Genomic DNA, 15,584 nt, shown 5'->3' with positions numbered 1-15,584 from the left:
CATAAAGACTGATTGGTTGGTGAATTGAAGTTAAAAAGCAGGGACAGGTGTTTTTAATAAAGAGTTGTGCATAATTTAAAAGAAATACAAGAAGCACAAGAGCCATAAGATAATACAGATTTAGATGTGAACTCTTAAGAATTAAGTTTCAGGAAGTTTAACGTCTTGGATCCATTCGACCTGTAATAAAATCTAATAATAATTTATAATGTTAACACATTGTCATAGAGACAAGTTTCTGTTACCCTTTGGTTTCAGACAAATAAAGTTTCTATTCTATTTCTAATATAACAGTCAAATACACGAACATATAAAGAATATGTAATTTGGGATCTTTTGGGAACAGTGACAATTTTGAAGTGTTGATATCCTAAATACACGTTCTAAGTGTTATTTATAGTAAAATCCCTGCAGCAGCTCGTGCTGTCATATTTATTTATTCATTGCCTCGTCCCATTTCCTGTGTCACCGACAATGTCTCAGTGGTTTTGACAAAAACACAACATGTTGTCACAGCAAACAGAGCTGACAGGCAACACTGACATCTCCGTGTTGAGAAAGCCTCCATTTTGTCTTTGAGTAAAGGTGTCGATGAAAAGTGAAGTAACTGAAGCAACACTGTGTGGAAATGAAGGAGACACTGTTCCCTCCACTGTTTGTAGTGATATGATACTTTCTTTATTCTTTCTTTGGTTTCTCTGGTTCTGGTACAGTTTTAAACTATTAGTTAGGGCTAGGGTTAGTATTATTAGTCTCCATTTTTGTCCAAAAGAAAATATTTTTTTTAATGTAAACAATATTTATTCAAATGCACAATCTAATATTTATTATAATTATCATACGTAAGGTCGTCTCTCATAATTGAGCAAAATCAACATTTGATATTTCTTAAAATTACTTATTGACAGTATAATATTGACACACACAGTGTTTACACCCAACAATAATTTGGCAGCATTTCTAGTTCTAATTTCAGTTTTTGCCGTGTCATTCAGACGGGGTTAGTTAGAGCACACTCTGTATCACCTAGTCTTTTCATCTGCTGATAAAAGAAAGAATTAAATATAAAATACAGGTGCATCTCAATAAATCAGAATATCATGTAAAAGTTTATTTACACGTATGTCAGTGATTCAAATTAAAAAGTGAAACTACGGTAATACATTATATAGATCGATTACACACAGAATGAAACATTTCATGTCTTTATTTATTTGATTTAGTTTAATTGTCATGATCCTGGCTCATATTTAATGAAGACCTAAAATTCAATATGTCAAAAAATGTTTAATATTACTAAAGACCAATTTTAAAAAGTATTTTTAATATGGAAATGTTGGCCTTCTGAAAAGTTATGTCCATCTATATGAACTCAGTGCTTGGTTGGGGCTATTTGACTACTGGAAATGGACTTTTCCATGATATTGTAATTCATTGAGATGCACCTGTACGTCAATTATGAATAAAAATTCAGACAATTTAGCCTCTTTGTGCAAATTTGTAAGATAAAGCATTGAGAATTAATATATAAATCTGAAGTGGTTAACTTAAAAAAAAAAAAAAAGAGGACAGGAAGTGAGCACAGGATCCCCAAGGCAACGACTGGATCAGATCGGTCGGTCCAGACAGAGACGAGGCGTTCGGTGACAGTAACTCCTCTCCATTGTTGCCCCCCTAAAGCACCAGACGGGGGGGGACGCAGACTGCCATGGGTGGTCCTCCCCTCTGTTAAAGCGGCAGGTGCTCTTTGTCCACGCCGAGACACACAACATGTGTTTTTACTGCGCTGCCTGATTCTAACAAGCTGTTAAACAACCTGTTAACTTGATCCCTGCTGCCGCTCCGGGCCGGACAGCGGAAGCTGGCGGTCAAAAAAAAAAAAAAGGTAGGAAGTTTTTTAACGATGATAAACTTGCTGTGTCACTTCATCCTGATTGGTGTGGGCGTCTGTTGTCATTATTGACTGAAAACACACTGTGTCTCTGTCCCTGTGACATCATTCATGCACCTCTCTCTGTTCTCTGTGGTTTTGTTTCTCTTTGTGACCTGTGATCATCTGAACATGAATTACTCTGGTTTCTAAGTAGTAGACTGTTCTGCTTTTGTACTTTAGTGGTTGTTTTTGTTTTGTGAATTGTTTTTGGTGAAGCAAGACAAAGGAAGAGATAAAAGATGATAACACAAAGGCAAACACTGCTACAAAAGGACAAAATAACTTTTTCTTAGTGCTATAATGTATTTTTATTGGTTGCAGAGATTCATTTTTTAATTGAATAACCCTTTAATTTACAGGCTGTTAATTACATGATATTGTCAAGAAATAGCCAAGAAAAAACAATTGATTGTACAGTAATGTCAAGAAATAGCATGTCATGTTTTTCATATAGGCAAAAGATTACACATGCTTTTCATGCTTTGAATGTTTTGGGAAAAGCCAGAATTTTTCTCCACCAAGTCTTTTGCAATTGACCGATATTTCTGGGCTATTCCTATGCAATCAATCGTTATTTCTTGGTTATATTTCTCGACATTACTATGAAATTGACTGTTATTTCTTGACATTATCACGTCATTAACGGCCTGTAAATTAAAGGGTTACCGTAAAATGAGACTCTGGCGTTACAATGGTCCATTTATGTGGTGTTTTTGTTTTTGATCTTGTGACTTTAAGGGTACAACTAGTGATTTCTGCTTTAGTTTTGCAGTGTCCTCACAAAAAAAAAAACACATATAAACAAAACTAAACCTTGTGGCAACTCTCTGCCTCCTAAAACTCAACAGTTTTTGCTCGACTCTCTCTTAGTTTGTCTTAAAGGAAAGTGAAAGGACACTGCACAAGGACGACGGGCCCCTATACAGACAGACACGTCACGCTGCCACCATTCGAGTGGTTAAAAACTGGTCATGTGCTGCAGACGGTAACAGTCGTGCAGCATGTGACCGAGTTACGCTGCAGCCTTGCGTATTGCAAACACAAGATAAAAGTTTTTAAACGTCACAGCTGCACATTTGAACTTTAATCCAAGTGGCCCAGAGTTTTCAGTTATCAGAGTGAGGAGATACAGTCAGAGGTTACAGAACGTCTTCACACCGCTGACCTACATTCACTCACTCAATGTAACAATCACCACGCTTGGTTTGTTTTTATCGGGGCAAGTGAATCCAAAATGTAGAAGTAGAGGCTGAGCTGGAGGAGTTGTGTTTTGTTTCATGTCTTTGTGTCTTCTCTCTCGTGTGCATGTGTTTGACCCCCTGACCTCTGGTTTCCCTCTGCAGGACTTCGCTATGCTGCCCGAGAAAGACAAGACGCACGTGGTGGAGGGAGGGGTGACCCTCAGCGGCGGGCAGAGGGCTCGCGTCGGCCTGGCCAGGTACAGCACTTCCTGTCTCACCCTCTTCTCATCTGTCAGAGTCACTTCACTTCACTTTGTCCTGCTTTTATTTTGCAAGAGATACAAATAGAGCATGATTTAGAATACTTTAATTATGGTGGCAAACTTTATGTAAATACAACAGCATTTTTCTTTTCTTCAAAGTTTGGACACCCCATTCTTTTACAGGGTGTTGCTTTCCCTTTTTCATTTTAAAATTGTTGAAAACAAAACAAAAAAATAATCAACTGATATTGCTTAAAATATTGAAAAGGAATGCTTCCTGTTTAACATCACGCCTTTTGAAGAAAAAAACATCTTCCACTTGCTTTTACTGTTCACATTAACCAAAATATTGACCAGGGTGCCCAAACCTTTTCATTCCACTGTATATAGCATCTCTCTTAACGAGGCATTTTTCAGGTAAAATTAAACTAGGTAAGAGAAAAGGATTCAAATGATAGAGATGTAGGACATATATAAAAAAAAATCTCATGAGTAACAGAGTATACTACGACGGAGTATTAGGGCCACATTGAGAAAAAAAAACAACAACACAGACTTCGAGAATAAAGTCGTACATTTCCTACGAGAAAAAGTCATAACATTACGAGAATAAAGTCGTAAATTTACTCCGTCGTAGTATACAGACAAAAATAGGAGCGAAACAAAAAAATAAAACACGTCAGACATGATCAATTTCTAAGAGATTTAAAAGTGGTCAAACAGTTACTGATTTCTCAGATTTTGGGATGGAAGATGATGCAGAGCTCTTGAAAGAAAATGCAGCAAATAGAGAGTTTGAAGACACTGAAACGCACTGAAACTGAACTGAAAAAATCATAATTTATTTGGACTTAAAGGGAAGTCAAATAATCAATGACGGAAAATAACTGACTGAAGAATTCCCCTTCATAAATACCACAGGTCTGAGAACAGTTCACAGGGCCGTAAACTAATCAGTGCTATCTAATCTGTATGATCACTTATTACCACCAACCACTTCCACAGTACGAGCTTCCATTCTCTGAAAGCCAATAAAAACATCTGTATTTACGGTTATTTAGAAGCTGATGTTTTTGGCAGCGTCTTCACTGTTTGTTCCCATCGTTATAAAAAAAGAATCCAGGTTCATAATCAATCATCTCCTGAAGCTGATAACCATCACAATCACCTATTGTCGTCCCGATCGTGTTTTATGGTCTCACTCTCTCTTTACTGACGAGTGCTTTCTCCAGGTTTTATTACTCCATTAAATCTCAGCGTCAGACCGACTCATATTCACAACATGAATTATTTATTGGCCTCAGCGTCCTCGCTTCAATCTGCAGCCACTCATTAGGTTTAGGCCTCAGTCATCGCTGTAAATATCCATGCTGAATTGATTTAGACATTCTTCTTGTCTAATGTTTTTATTGCTCCTGTTCTCTCAGTGTTTTCCTAACTCTGTATGTGTGTGTATATGTGTGTGTGTGTGTGTTTTCTCCCTCCCCCCCTTACAGAGCTCTGTATAAAGACGCCGACCTCTACCTGCTGGATGCACCGTGCACCCACCTGGACCTGGTGACAGAGAAAGAGATCTTTGAGAAGTGTGTATCCCAACAGAGAGTCTTTCATGTGGTGGGGGGAGGGGGGAAGAGGGGGGAAGAGGGGGGAAGAGGGGGGAGGGGAGAAGAGAGAGGGGGAAGGGGCGGTGGTGGTGGTGAATTTAAGTTCAAGTTCAAGGTCAAGGTTTCCTTTTGTTGTCTCGGCCACAATCAGGTCGACTGTGCAGAGTCACGGCTGCTGCATCATAATGTAACCTCCTCCTCCTCCGCCGCTGCCGCCGCCGCTACAGGAAATGTTTCTTTAATCTTTTGATGATGATGATGATGATGATGATGATGATGATGATGGTGAAGTGTTGACTCTGGCCGGCGTTCAAAGGCTGGACGAGCCTCCTGGCTACAGTTGTGCTTATAAACAGACGGCAGCTTCTTGATTTTTATTGAATGCATGCAGGTTATTCTTTGAAGATTTGACACCTCACTTTCTTTTGTTCTGAGATACTACAGGCAAAGTCATGATCAGTTTTGAGATTTTGGGCCATTTTGCTTCCTTAACATGTCTTCTTATAGAATAGTGGAAAGAAATGGTAGAAAAGCCACATTAAGGTTTTTATTTTACTTCATTTTGTCTCTTTCGTCGGTAGATTTCTCCTAAATTCATCAAAAGTCATGTCAGGTATCACTAGTTGGGTTTCCATCCAAGTCGTATAGAATTTAAAAGCGGATTTTGTGAAAATGTGCAAAAAGCAAAGCGAATTTATGCCCGTTTCCATTCATTAGTGTTTTGCGATTAGGAGGAGTGCACCGTGAGATTACGTCATAAGAGAGCGTGAATGTATCCAACAGTTGACACTCAGCTGACACTCAACATCATGGACAATTTACGTACTTTCCGGACTATAGACGCACCTGTATAAGCCGCACCAGCTAAATTTTAAAAGAAAATACATATATAGGCCGCACTTGAATATAAGATGCAGGTTTTCATGTTGTAACATGAGATATTTACACAGAAAGACAGTAGGAACTGTGACAGTCCGCTCGCTTTTCCGCTGTTTTGGTTATGCTCCTCTCCTCCATGTGCATCTGTTTACATACGAAGCCGGTGAAAAATCAATAAGTTACATAACGATGTTACGGCGTGTGTTTGTGTAGTCTTAACCGTCATAAACAAAAGATTATGGGTTACGGAGCGCGTTTGTGTCGCGGGGTGCAGAGAGGAGAGCTGGGAGACCGGGGCGTCACTGGGTGAAGTCCAGCAGCTTCACCCACAAACTCTGCCTCAATTCGCATAATCTGTTTCCATCACAAAAACTCGCATTTCCTTTATTCGATACGCTGACAAATCCACCCCCTCCAAGCGTATAAACTTTTATGCGCATTTACTGCCTTTATTCGAATTTCTGGCGTTTCCATTCAAGTATTTATGCGCATTTTCACAAAATGCGCATAAGAAAAGGTGGATGGAAACCCAACTATTGTAAAGCTCTCTCTCGAACAATGATATAGGCTCCAAAAATTTTAATTTCCTTCATATCCGCAACCAAACGTAAAAGTTTGATTGACAAATAACCATTTATGGAATTTTACAGTACAAGTCTTTAAAGGCCGTTTTCTCAAAAAGAGTTTTCCCTCAGACTCTGAGCTAGAAATCTCCACTTCAGCAGCACTTATAGACACCAAACCTTCCAGTTTGATCCCTTTATATATTTCAGAGATTTTTACAGAGGGATTTGGTGATATATCATTCACAGCCTGATTTATACAACGTTGTATTCCTAAAAAAAATGGCAAAAATAGATTGTTTTAGGGCTGGTGACAGTATTTTCTCATTTACAGAGTGATAAAGAGAGATATTCAAAATCCTCTCTGTAAAAACCTCTGACTCTAATATGTCAACAAAATAAAACAAGAATTTTGAAAGGGGCTTTATCCATTCTTCAGATTTCTGTTCTGGAGATGTATGCAAATTAGCGCATATTTCATTAGATATTGCCTCATTTACATATCTAAACATAAAATTTGACAAAACTTGTAATACAAAAAATATTTGTCTTAATGTAAGTGATAAACTTGAGACGTTTCATGGTGACATCTGTCAGTTTAAATGTTTACCCTATCCACCTGTAGTGTCTCACCTTAAAAGAATAATCTGACTTATTTTCTTTCCCCTGCTCAGATGCATCTGTCAACTCATGGCCTCCAAGACTCGGATCGTGGTCACCAGCAAGTTGGAGCATCTCAAACGCGCCGACAAAATCCTCCTGCTGCACAACGGCGACTGCTACTTCTACGGCACCTTCTCGGAGCTGCAGGCCAAGCGCCCGGACTTCAGCTCGCTCCTCCTCGGCCTCGAGGCCTACGACAACATGAACGCGGAGCGACGCAGCTCCATCCTCACGGAAACTCTCCGCAGGGTCTCCGTCGACGAAACCGCCGGCTTCAGAGGACCCGACCCCATCCGCCAGTCGTTCCGCCAGCCGCCGCCGCCGCCGATCATCGTCTCGGGATCGCAGAGCCACCCGATGAGCGACGGCTACCCGGAGAAACGCAAACAGTCCCTCATCCTCAATCCCCTGGCGGCCGCGCGCAAGTTCTCCTTCATCGGGAACTCCCAGCAAAACCAACCGCAGTCCACGACGATAGAGGACGGCGTGCGGGAACTCTCGGAGAGGAAGTTCTCGGTGGTGCCCGAGGACGACCAGGTGGAGGAGGTTCTCCCCCGGGGGAACCTGTACCACCACGGGCTGCAGCACCTCAGCGGCCAGCGGCGCCAGTCCGTCCTGGCCTTCATCACCAACGCTCAGGGCGTCGAGCGCAGAGAGCAGATCCAGTCGTCCTTCAGGAAGAAGCTGTCCATCACGCCGGGCTGCGACCTCGCCACCGAGCTGGACATTTACTCGCGCCGCCTGTCCAAGGACAGCGTGTACGACATCAGCGAGGAGGTGGACGAGGAAGACATGGAGGTAGGACGGGTGTAGAAGTCCAAAGAGTGGAGTTTTAGTTTAGTTTGGTTTAGTTTTCTTCAGTTTCATTCTAGAAACCTTGCAACGTTAAAGCGTTAGTTCAACATTTTGGCAAATTCTCCTCTCACCATAATCCCTATAGCCATAGCAGTGGGTTCATTACCTTTAATTATCGGTGCATGTTGTTTTGAGATCAGCGGGGCAGAGACGTGAGCTGCTCAGTGAACACAATGGAGGTGAATGGTACAGGTCCCCTGCACATTCACCACGCTATGAAATAATCATGTATAATTATGTAACATTACAACACATGAAGCAAATTCTCCTATCACCATAATCCCTATAGTCATAGCAGTAGTTTTATTATCAGTGCATGTTGTTCAAATTCACCATGCTAAGAAATAATCATGAATAATTATGTAACATTACGACATATTACTCACCCAGCAGCCGTGTCTGGAAAGTAGTTCCGGCTGCATTTGCCTCTAAAACAACTCCGTCTCATAACGTTACATGATTATTTCATAGCGTGGTGAATGTGCAGGTCACAACTTGTCCACCAGAGCGTTGTGGAGTTGTTGGATTGTGTATTTGATGAGTTTGATGAGGGACGGGGACCTGTACCGTTCACCTCCATTGTGCCCCGCTGATTTCAAAACAACATGCACCGATAATTAAAGTAATGAACCTACGTCTGTGACTATAGGGATTATGGTGATAGGAAAATTTGCCAAAATGTTGAACTATCCCTTTAAGCAGAACTGAGGTTGATGTTGTGTGTTTCCTCCACAGCAATGCTTCGCTGATGAACGTGGGAACATCTTTGAAACTACCTCATGGAGCACTTACCTGCGCTACATCACCGCCAACAAGAGCTTAGTCTACGTCCTCTTCTTCATTGTCTTTGTCTTCACCATCGAGGTTAAAACCAGCAACACATTCAAGACACATTATGTCTGGTTTTTGTGAGTGTTTGGTGAAATTAAATTAATTAAAAATAAATGTTTGTGTTTTGTTGCTCTCGTTTCCACCGACAGGTCGCTGGTTCAGTCGTCGGCATTTACCTCATAACTGAGTAAGTGTCCATGTTGTTCCAGTCTGTCCTCAAACTCTGCCTTGTTCGCATTTGCAATATTTTCTCACTACAGAAATACTTGATGTTTATTATATTTTTTGAGGATGTTTTTAATGGAGATCCTCTTTATAAGAATCATATATTTATGGCGATGCTTTGGTAGAAATTTCTTCTAGCTGACTGTGTTGAAATATATGAACAATTTAATGTTTACCATATGTGAAAAAAGGGTTTAAAAAGTCCAGTTAATGCCTAAGTAGTAAGTAGTTATCTTTTAGAGGATCCAGAGCTTTTAAATATTGGATTTAGCCATTATGAAAATACTAGAGTATATATACGTAGAGGGATTATCAGTCTACATCACTGACGTTCTACTGCGCATGTCACCTGCAGAAAGAGAGCAGCAAAAGCCGCGATCACGTCTTATTGTGCTGTTGGTTGCACTAATTGTTTTGATAAAAATAACAAAACACGCACGTTTTACAGAATACCATCAACTCGCACCCATTTCAAGGCAAACGAGAGAGAAAATAGTACATTGGAGATTAATTTTGAGCAATATAAAGTGTTAGACACGTTGGTTTGAATGGTGATGAAGCTAGATATGCCCGCAGGCACAGCTGTAGAACTGCAGCAAATAAGTTATGAAATGTTTACTACGATAGCGACAGTGACTGAAGACGAGGTCACCTACTAATGGAAAGCAAGCTGAGATTAATTAACATTAGGTTATATTTTTTTACATACATTACATACTCAGCCATGCAGGTGCAGTTTGCGGTCAGGATGCAGTTGTTTTTGAGGCTGTTTTAATGAAGATCATCTCTAGAAGAATCATATATTATGCTTTGGTAGAAATCCTAAAGACAATATGTTGAAGTATATGAATGTTTTATAAACTGACCCTGTGTTGAAATGGGGTTTGAATAGTCGAGTAAATGCCTAGTTGGTTATCATTTTGAGGATCCAGAGCTTTAAAATGTTATGGTTCCTGTATGGTTGATGACATAAAAATATTTCTGATTGAATATCCTGACTATTTAACCTTTTAAGAATGCGCTATGGTAAAATTTCAGAGCTTTATTTTTATACTCTCCAGTGTTTCCTGACTGTCAGAGCCTCAGTGTCTGTGTTTTTATTCTCAATCCTTTTGCTTTGTTCACACCAGGAAGATCTGGAGGGACGGCGCCAACCCTGCGTCACCCAACTACATCAGCGAGCAGCACCCGAACGCCTCGTCGCCGCCGGTCCACCTGGCCGTCATCGTCACGCCGACCAGCGCCTACTACATCATCTACATCTACGTGGCCACGTCGGAGAGCGTGCTGGCCCTGGGCGTCTTCCGGGGTCTCCCGCTCGTGCACACGCTGCTCACCGTGTCCAAGCGGCTGCACGAGCAGATGCTGAGCGCCGTGCTGCGAGCGCCCATGGCTCTGCTCAACACCATGAAGACAGGTGCGTCTTCCTCCCCCCGCGTCCTTGTTTTCCCGCTTCTAACCCAGCGAGTCAGCAACCTTTAGCATTAAAAGAGCTGTTTTGGGCCCTTTCCCGCCAAATTTTTTATTTTTTTTATTTTTATTTAAAGCAGAAGTAAGTGGTTCGGTCGTTTTCGCTAATGCTGCGTTCCAGGCAGGCTTTTGAAATCGTAAATTACAGCTTCAAGTCACAACTTACGACTTTGTAGCGTTCCAGGCAACCCACTCGTGTTTTTCCGACCTGTTTTACCGGTGAAAGTCACTATAACGGCCACTCGTAACTTCCGACCCGTGAACTCGTACCAGATCGAACTGGTACGACTTCACGGTCGGAAAAACACGAGTTTCCTTGAACGCACCATAACAGTCCTCGTCCCTACGTCGCCACATTCACGGCGTCCCTTGGCTGCACACACAGCCCTGCATGCCGTTCTCTCTCCTCATTGGATAAAAACTGTAGGATACGATAAATGTTTTCTCCTCGGCTCAGAGCAGAGCAGAGGGACTGGGAGACCCGTGTTTCAGTCCAAACACTCTATGTAAGTGATTGCTGTCGGAAGATATAACTATTTATATAAGATATAACTATTTAAGACTTATATTAACACAAATATATCACTTACTTCTGCTTTAACCTTTATTTAACCAGGAATAATCCCATTGAGATTCAGAATCTCTTTTGCAAGGGGGTCCTGGCCAAGCAAGCAGCACAGTACATCCACATCAAGTACACATTTGGACAACATCAACAAAACAAACATAAAAACAGCTAAAACAGTAACAGCAAATCACATAAATACATTATAATCACCAGCTGCGTTCGGTGAGAGAACATGTGCATTCAGTAGTCAAATAGTCCTTGATCCTAGCTTTAAAATCTTCCATACTTGGGAGATAATCCAATTTAAGATGACTCTGTAATTTATACCAGGACGAGGGTGCAAATGCTTTGAAGGCACTTTCCCCAAAGACAGTCCGTGCCTGAGACTACAGCTTCTGGTGTTGACTTTAGGAACCAAGAGAGAACACAAATAAGGAGGCAAGTCACACAGGATGGCCTTATAAAGAAAACAAATTAAACAAATTAAAACCCACTCTGAGCCACAAAACATCTGACCACTAAATTGTCACATGCACAAAAAAACAAGCGCATTGCATTAAATGCGCGTTACTACGGCGTTGCTTTGGGTTGTGAGCACGCATGACGCGTCTACATTGAAAGTAATGGGTCTGTGTGCGCGCAAAAGATGCTACATCTGAACGGCCCCCCCAATGCACATGCTTTAAAGGGATAGTTCAACATTTTGGCAAATTGGCCCATTCTCATAGTCCCCTATAGTCATAGCAGTAGGTTCGTTACCTTTAAAGCAGAAGTAAGCGATCCGGCCGTTTTGGCTAACTTCTTGTCAGCCGATGGAGTTAGCAGTCCCCGCCCTCGTCTCTACGTCACCACATTCACGCGCATCCCTTGGCTGCACACACAGAGAGGACCGCCCCTTTATGCCGTTCTCTCTCCTCATTGGATAAAGGTTGTAGGATACAAGGAAAGTTTTCTCCTCGGCTCAGAGCAGAGCAGAGTGACTGACAGACCCGTGTTTCAGACCAAACACTCTATATAAGTGATTGCTGTCGGAAGATAGAACTATTTAAGACTTATATTAACACAAATATTCCGCTTACTTCTGCTTTAATTGTCGGTGCAAGCTAATTTTAGAACGGCGGAGCAGAGCCGTGAGCTGCTCAGAGCTACACTACGGAGGCTAATGGGATTTCTTGGTTTCCCTCATCAAACTCATCAAATACACAATCCAACAACTCCAAAACGCTCTGGTGGACAAGTTGTGACCTGCACATTCACCACGCTATGAGATAATAACAGAACGTTACCAGACAGAGTTGTTTTAGAGGTAAACACAGAGACTGCTTGCTGAGAAACTGCCCCCGACGGGAACGTGCATCAGCGGTTTTGCATGAATTTACCTTGAAAACAACAATATACATTTTCAAAATAATATCTCATTAAATTATTTCTCTCACCTGGTTAATGTGATTTCTGCCCCTGAACTTCACTGCACAGCGAATCCCCATCAGGGTTGTAAGACGTCACTTTGATGTTCACGATTGCAAGCTCTTGCAGCGATGTTTACTTTTGATGTAGTTCATGGTGGACATGACGCATATTTTGATTGACAAAATATTAAAACAAGTTTTATTTTAATGTCACAAGACGACCTCAATCTCCAAAGAAATAACTTATTAAAAACTAAAAAAACTAAATACACATATACACACATTATTTATTTGTTTATTTTTCCAAAACGAGCTGTCCTCTCTAAACCGCGGGAGCCACAGCAGAGGGATGAAAGCGCCGCAGGTTGCCGACATCTGTTCGAACCTGTCGAACCACAGAAGTTTGAACCTTATAAAATAAATAACAAGTTCCCTAATAATAATTATTCTCTTTGTCCTCTTCCAGGTCGGATCATGAACAGATTCACCAAGGACATGGCCACCATCGACGACATGCTGCCTCTGGTGCTGTTTGACCTCATACAGGTATTTAACCAACACAGCGGCTGACGTAACATTAAGTAGGTCAGTGTCAACACACACACACGCACTGTAACTTCTGCTCTTTAACTCTGTTGTTTTGTTTTTTGTTCTTGCTCTCACGTCAGCTGACATTGATCGTGTCGGGCGCCATCTTCACCGTGTCCATCATGCGGCCGTACATCTTCATCGCCGCCATCCCGCTGGCCGTCATCTTCGTCATCCTCAGGAAGTATTTCCTCCGAACTGGACAGCAGCTCAAACTGCTGGAGGCTGAAGGTGAGAGAGAGGAGGCGGGGTGCAGGTGTGCATGTGTGTGGTTTTAAAGGGACAACGAGGAGTTTCTATTCGGTTATAAAAAAGTCTCACGTTAATGTGGATGAATCTCCGCTACCCACACTTGTTAATGGGCCCATTTTCGATAAATATATCGTTATTTTGTTATTATTAGTGGTGGCGGAAATGCTGGGCGAGCCGACCAGCGTTTCCTTCGTGGCGATTCATGAGAATAACGCAGCCGAATCGCCGTTTATGGTCGGAACTACGACGGTAACCGAACCTCTTTGAACCTCTGACTTAAAGCAGATAACAGCGGCACGGCCGTTTCGGCTAATGCTGTGTTCAAGGCAGGCTTTTGAAACCGTAAGTTACAGCTTCAAGTCACAACTACGACTTGGTAGCGTTCCAGGTAACCCGTAGCTCGTGTTTTTACCGTCCTGTTGTCTGTGAAAGTTCCCTATAATGGCCACTCGTAACTTCCGACCCGTGAACTCGTACCAGATCGAACTGGTATGACTTCACAGGAAGGAAAAACACAAAGTACGAGTTTCCTTGAACGCACCATGAGTTAGCAGCCCCCGCCCTTGTCAGGCATCAATTGGTCCTCGTGCTACGTCACCACATTCACGCGCATCCCTTGGCTGCACACACAGCCCTTCATGCCGTTCTCTCCCCTCATTGGATAACACTTGTATCCCACAAGGAAAATTTTCTCCTCGGGTTACAGCAGAGCAGAGTGACGGAGAGACTCGTGTTTAGGCTGAAATACTTCATGTAAGTGATTGCTGACGGAAAATAGGACTATTTAGGACTTATATTAACAAAAACATTCCACTGATATCTGCTTTAAATTATTGATGAATGAAAACATGAGTCTGTCTTGCGCCGGTCAAAGAATTTTATGGTGCGCGCGGAGGCTCATAAATGTAGTGTGAAAACGCTTCGCCTTTCCAAAACTCCTCGTTGTCCCTTTAAGTCTTTAAGTCTGGGAATGCGTTTGTTGGTGTGAATATTCAGGTGGACACGTTTATTTTGTGTCTCTCTTCATAGATTTTATGTTATTCACAGGATAAGTAAAAAAGAGGAGGAATAAATAGAGGGGCTGACCTTGCCATAAAATCTGAAAATCTACATTTAAGATAATGTAAATCTAAACAAACTTAAACAAAATATGTGAAATAACTGCTGTTTAATGGGTAGATTTAATTCAGTGGAGCAATAAATGTATTAAAACACCTTAAAATGTTGTACTTCAAGCAAATATTCTTTGCTACAGAATATATTTCGTCTTAAAATGCAGACCTTAAAAGTTTTCTTAAAGTATTATGCCTCTGTAGAGGTGTTGACATGAAGTTACTGTTTTATTTGACAGTGCAATGACACTGAGATTTAACGATTAGAGGAGGCGCTGAAGGATGATTCAAACATACAATAATAAAAAAGACAAATGTCCAGGAGCAGAAGTGAAAACATGATAAAAACCAACAGAGTGGGGCAGAGGAAGTGAGAGTCTGTGGGGCATAGTATAGTCTACGCCACAGTCATCGACGGAGCTGGGTGGTGGCCCCGGGCCAACGAGGCAGAGGTCACATTAGAGAACAAAAAACATGACAGAGGAAGAGCAGCGGGGGAGGACGGGAGGACGGACGGGAGGACGGACAGGAGGACGGACGGCCTCACAGGGGCGGGAACAGTTAAAGGAAGTGAAGCCAAGAGAGTGAAATAAGTTCTGCACCAATTAACAGAAAGTTTGGTGTCTCTACGAAGACGTTACTAAAGGCTGAAACTCAAACACTATGAAGCTGATCAGAGAAAATGAGATGAGAGACGGTCGGTATGAGACTTGATTCTGCACAATGGAGGTCAGATCTGCAGGTTCACACTAGTCTCTTTAACTAAACTGAAGAAATGAGTGGTGTTTTGTGTTCATTTTATAAAACACTACAGTAGTTGCAGTTTCCTCAAAAAAAAAAGGCCATACAGACACACTTAACCATTCTTAAAGTTATATTGAACTTTTACACATTTAAATGTCTAAAAATGAACAAACCCATGATAACTTCACCTTTTAGTTTTCTTCTGATGTTACTCCAAAAATGTTTTGCAATAATTTTCTAATCTAAGGAAAAACCTTTATTTTATGATGGTAACACACTCTATCCTTTGGGTCCTCTGTTAATGACATCACCTCCTCCTCACGTCACAGGGAAACCCGTCATAAACACCCAACGATGTGTGTTTTTGTCACTCTGTTGTTTGTATCAGTCACTTGTTACGGGCCGATCACCTGCGTGTTTTTGCCGTTGAAGTGCGTCCTGTAC

General features: G+C 41.6%; 1 protein-coding gene across 1 annotated transcript in view; it reads left to right on the top strand.

The window, feature by feature from the left end:
• cftr (CF transmembrane conductance regulator) overlaps nucleotides 1-15,584 on the top strand; it is a 55,471-nt gene that overhangs the window by 17,754 nt on the left and 22,133 nt on the right. The window contains exons 12-19 of the mRNA XM_085780153.1: nucleotides 3,277-3,371; nucleotides 4,874-4,960; nucleotides 7,098-7,884; nucleotides 8,677-8,805; nucleotides 8,922-8,959; nucleotides 10,128-10,414; nucleotides 12,911-12,990; nucleotides 13,113-13,263. Coding sequence (XP_085636279.1) covers nucleotides 3,277-3,371; nucleotides 4,874-4,960; nucleotides 7,098-7,884; nucleotides 8,677-8,805; nucleotides 8,922-8,959; nucleotides 10,128-10,414; nucleotides 12,911-12,990; nucleotides 13,113-13,263 — 1,654 coding nt within the window. The remainder of the gene's footprint in view (nucleotides 1-3,276; nucleotides 3,372-4,873; nucleotides 4,961-7,097; nucleotides 7,885-8,676; nucleotides 8,806-8,921; nucleotides 8,960-10,127; nucleotides 10,415-12,910; nucleotides 12,991-13,112; nucleotides 13,264-15,584) is intronic.

This window comes from Trachurus japonicus, chromosome 6 (genome assembly GCF_045865225.1).
Source record: "Trachurus japonicus isolate A0001 chromosome 6, Traja_1.0".
NCBI classification, from domain to species: Eukaryota; Metazoa; Chordata; class Actinopteri; order Carangiformes; family Carangidae; genus Trachurus; species Trachurus japonicus.
This window is presented reverse-complemented; position numbering and strand designations above follow the sequence as displayed.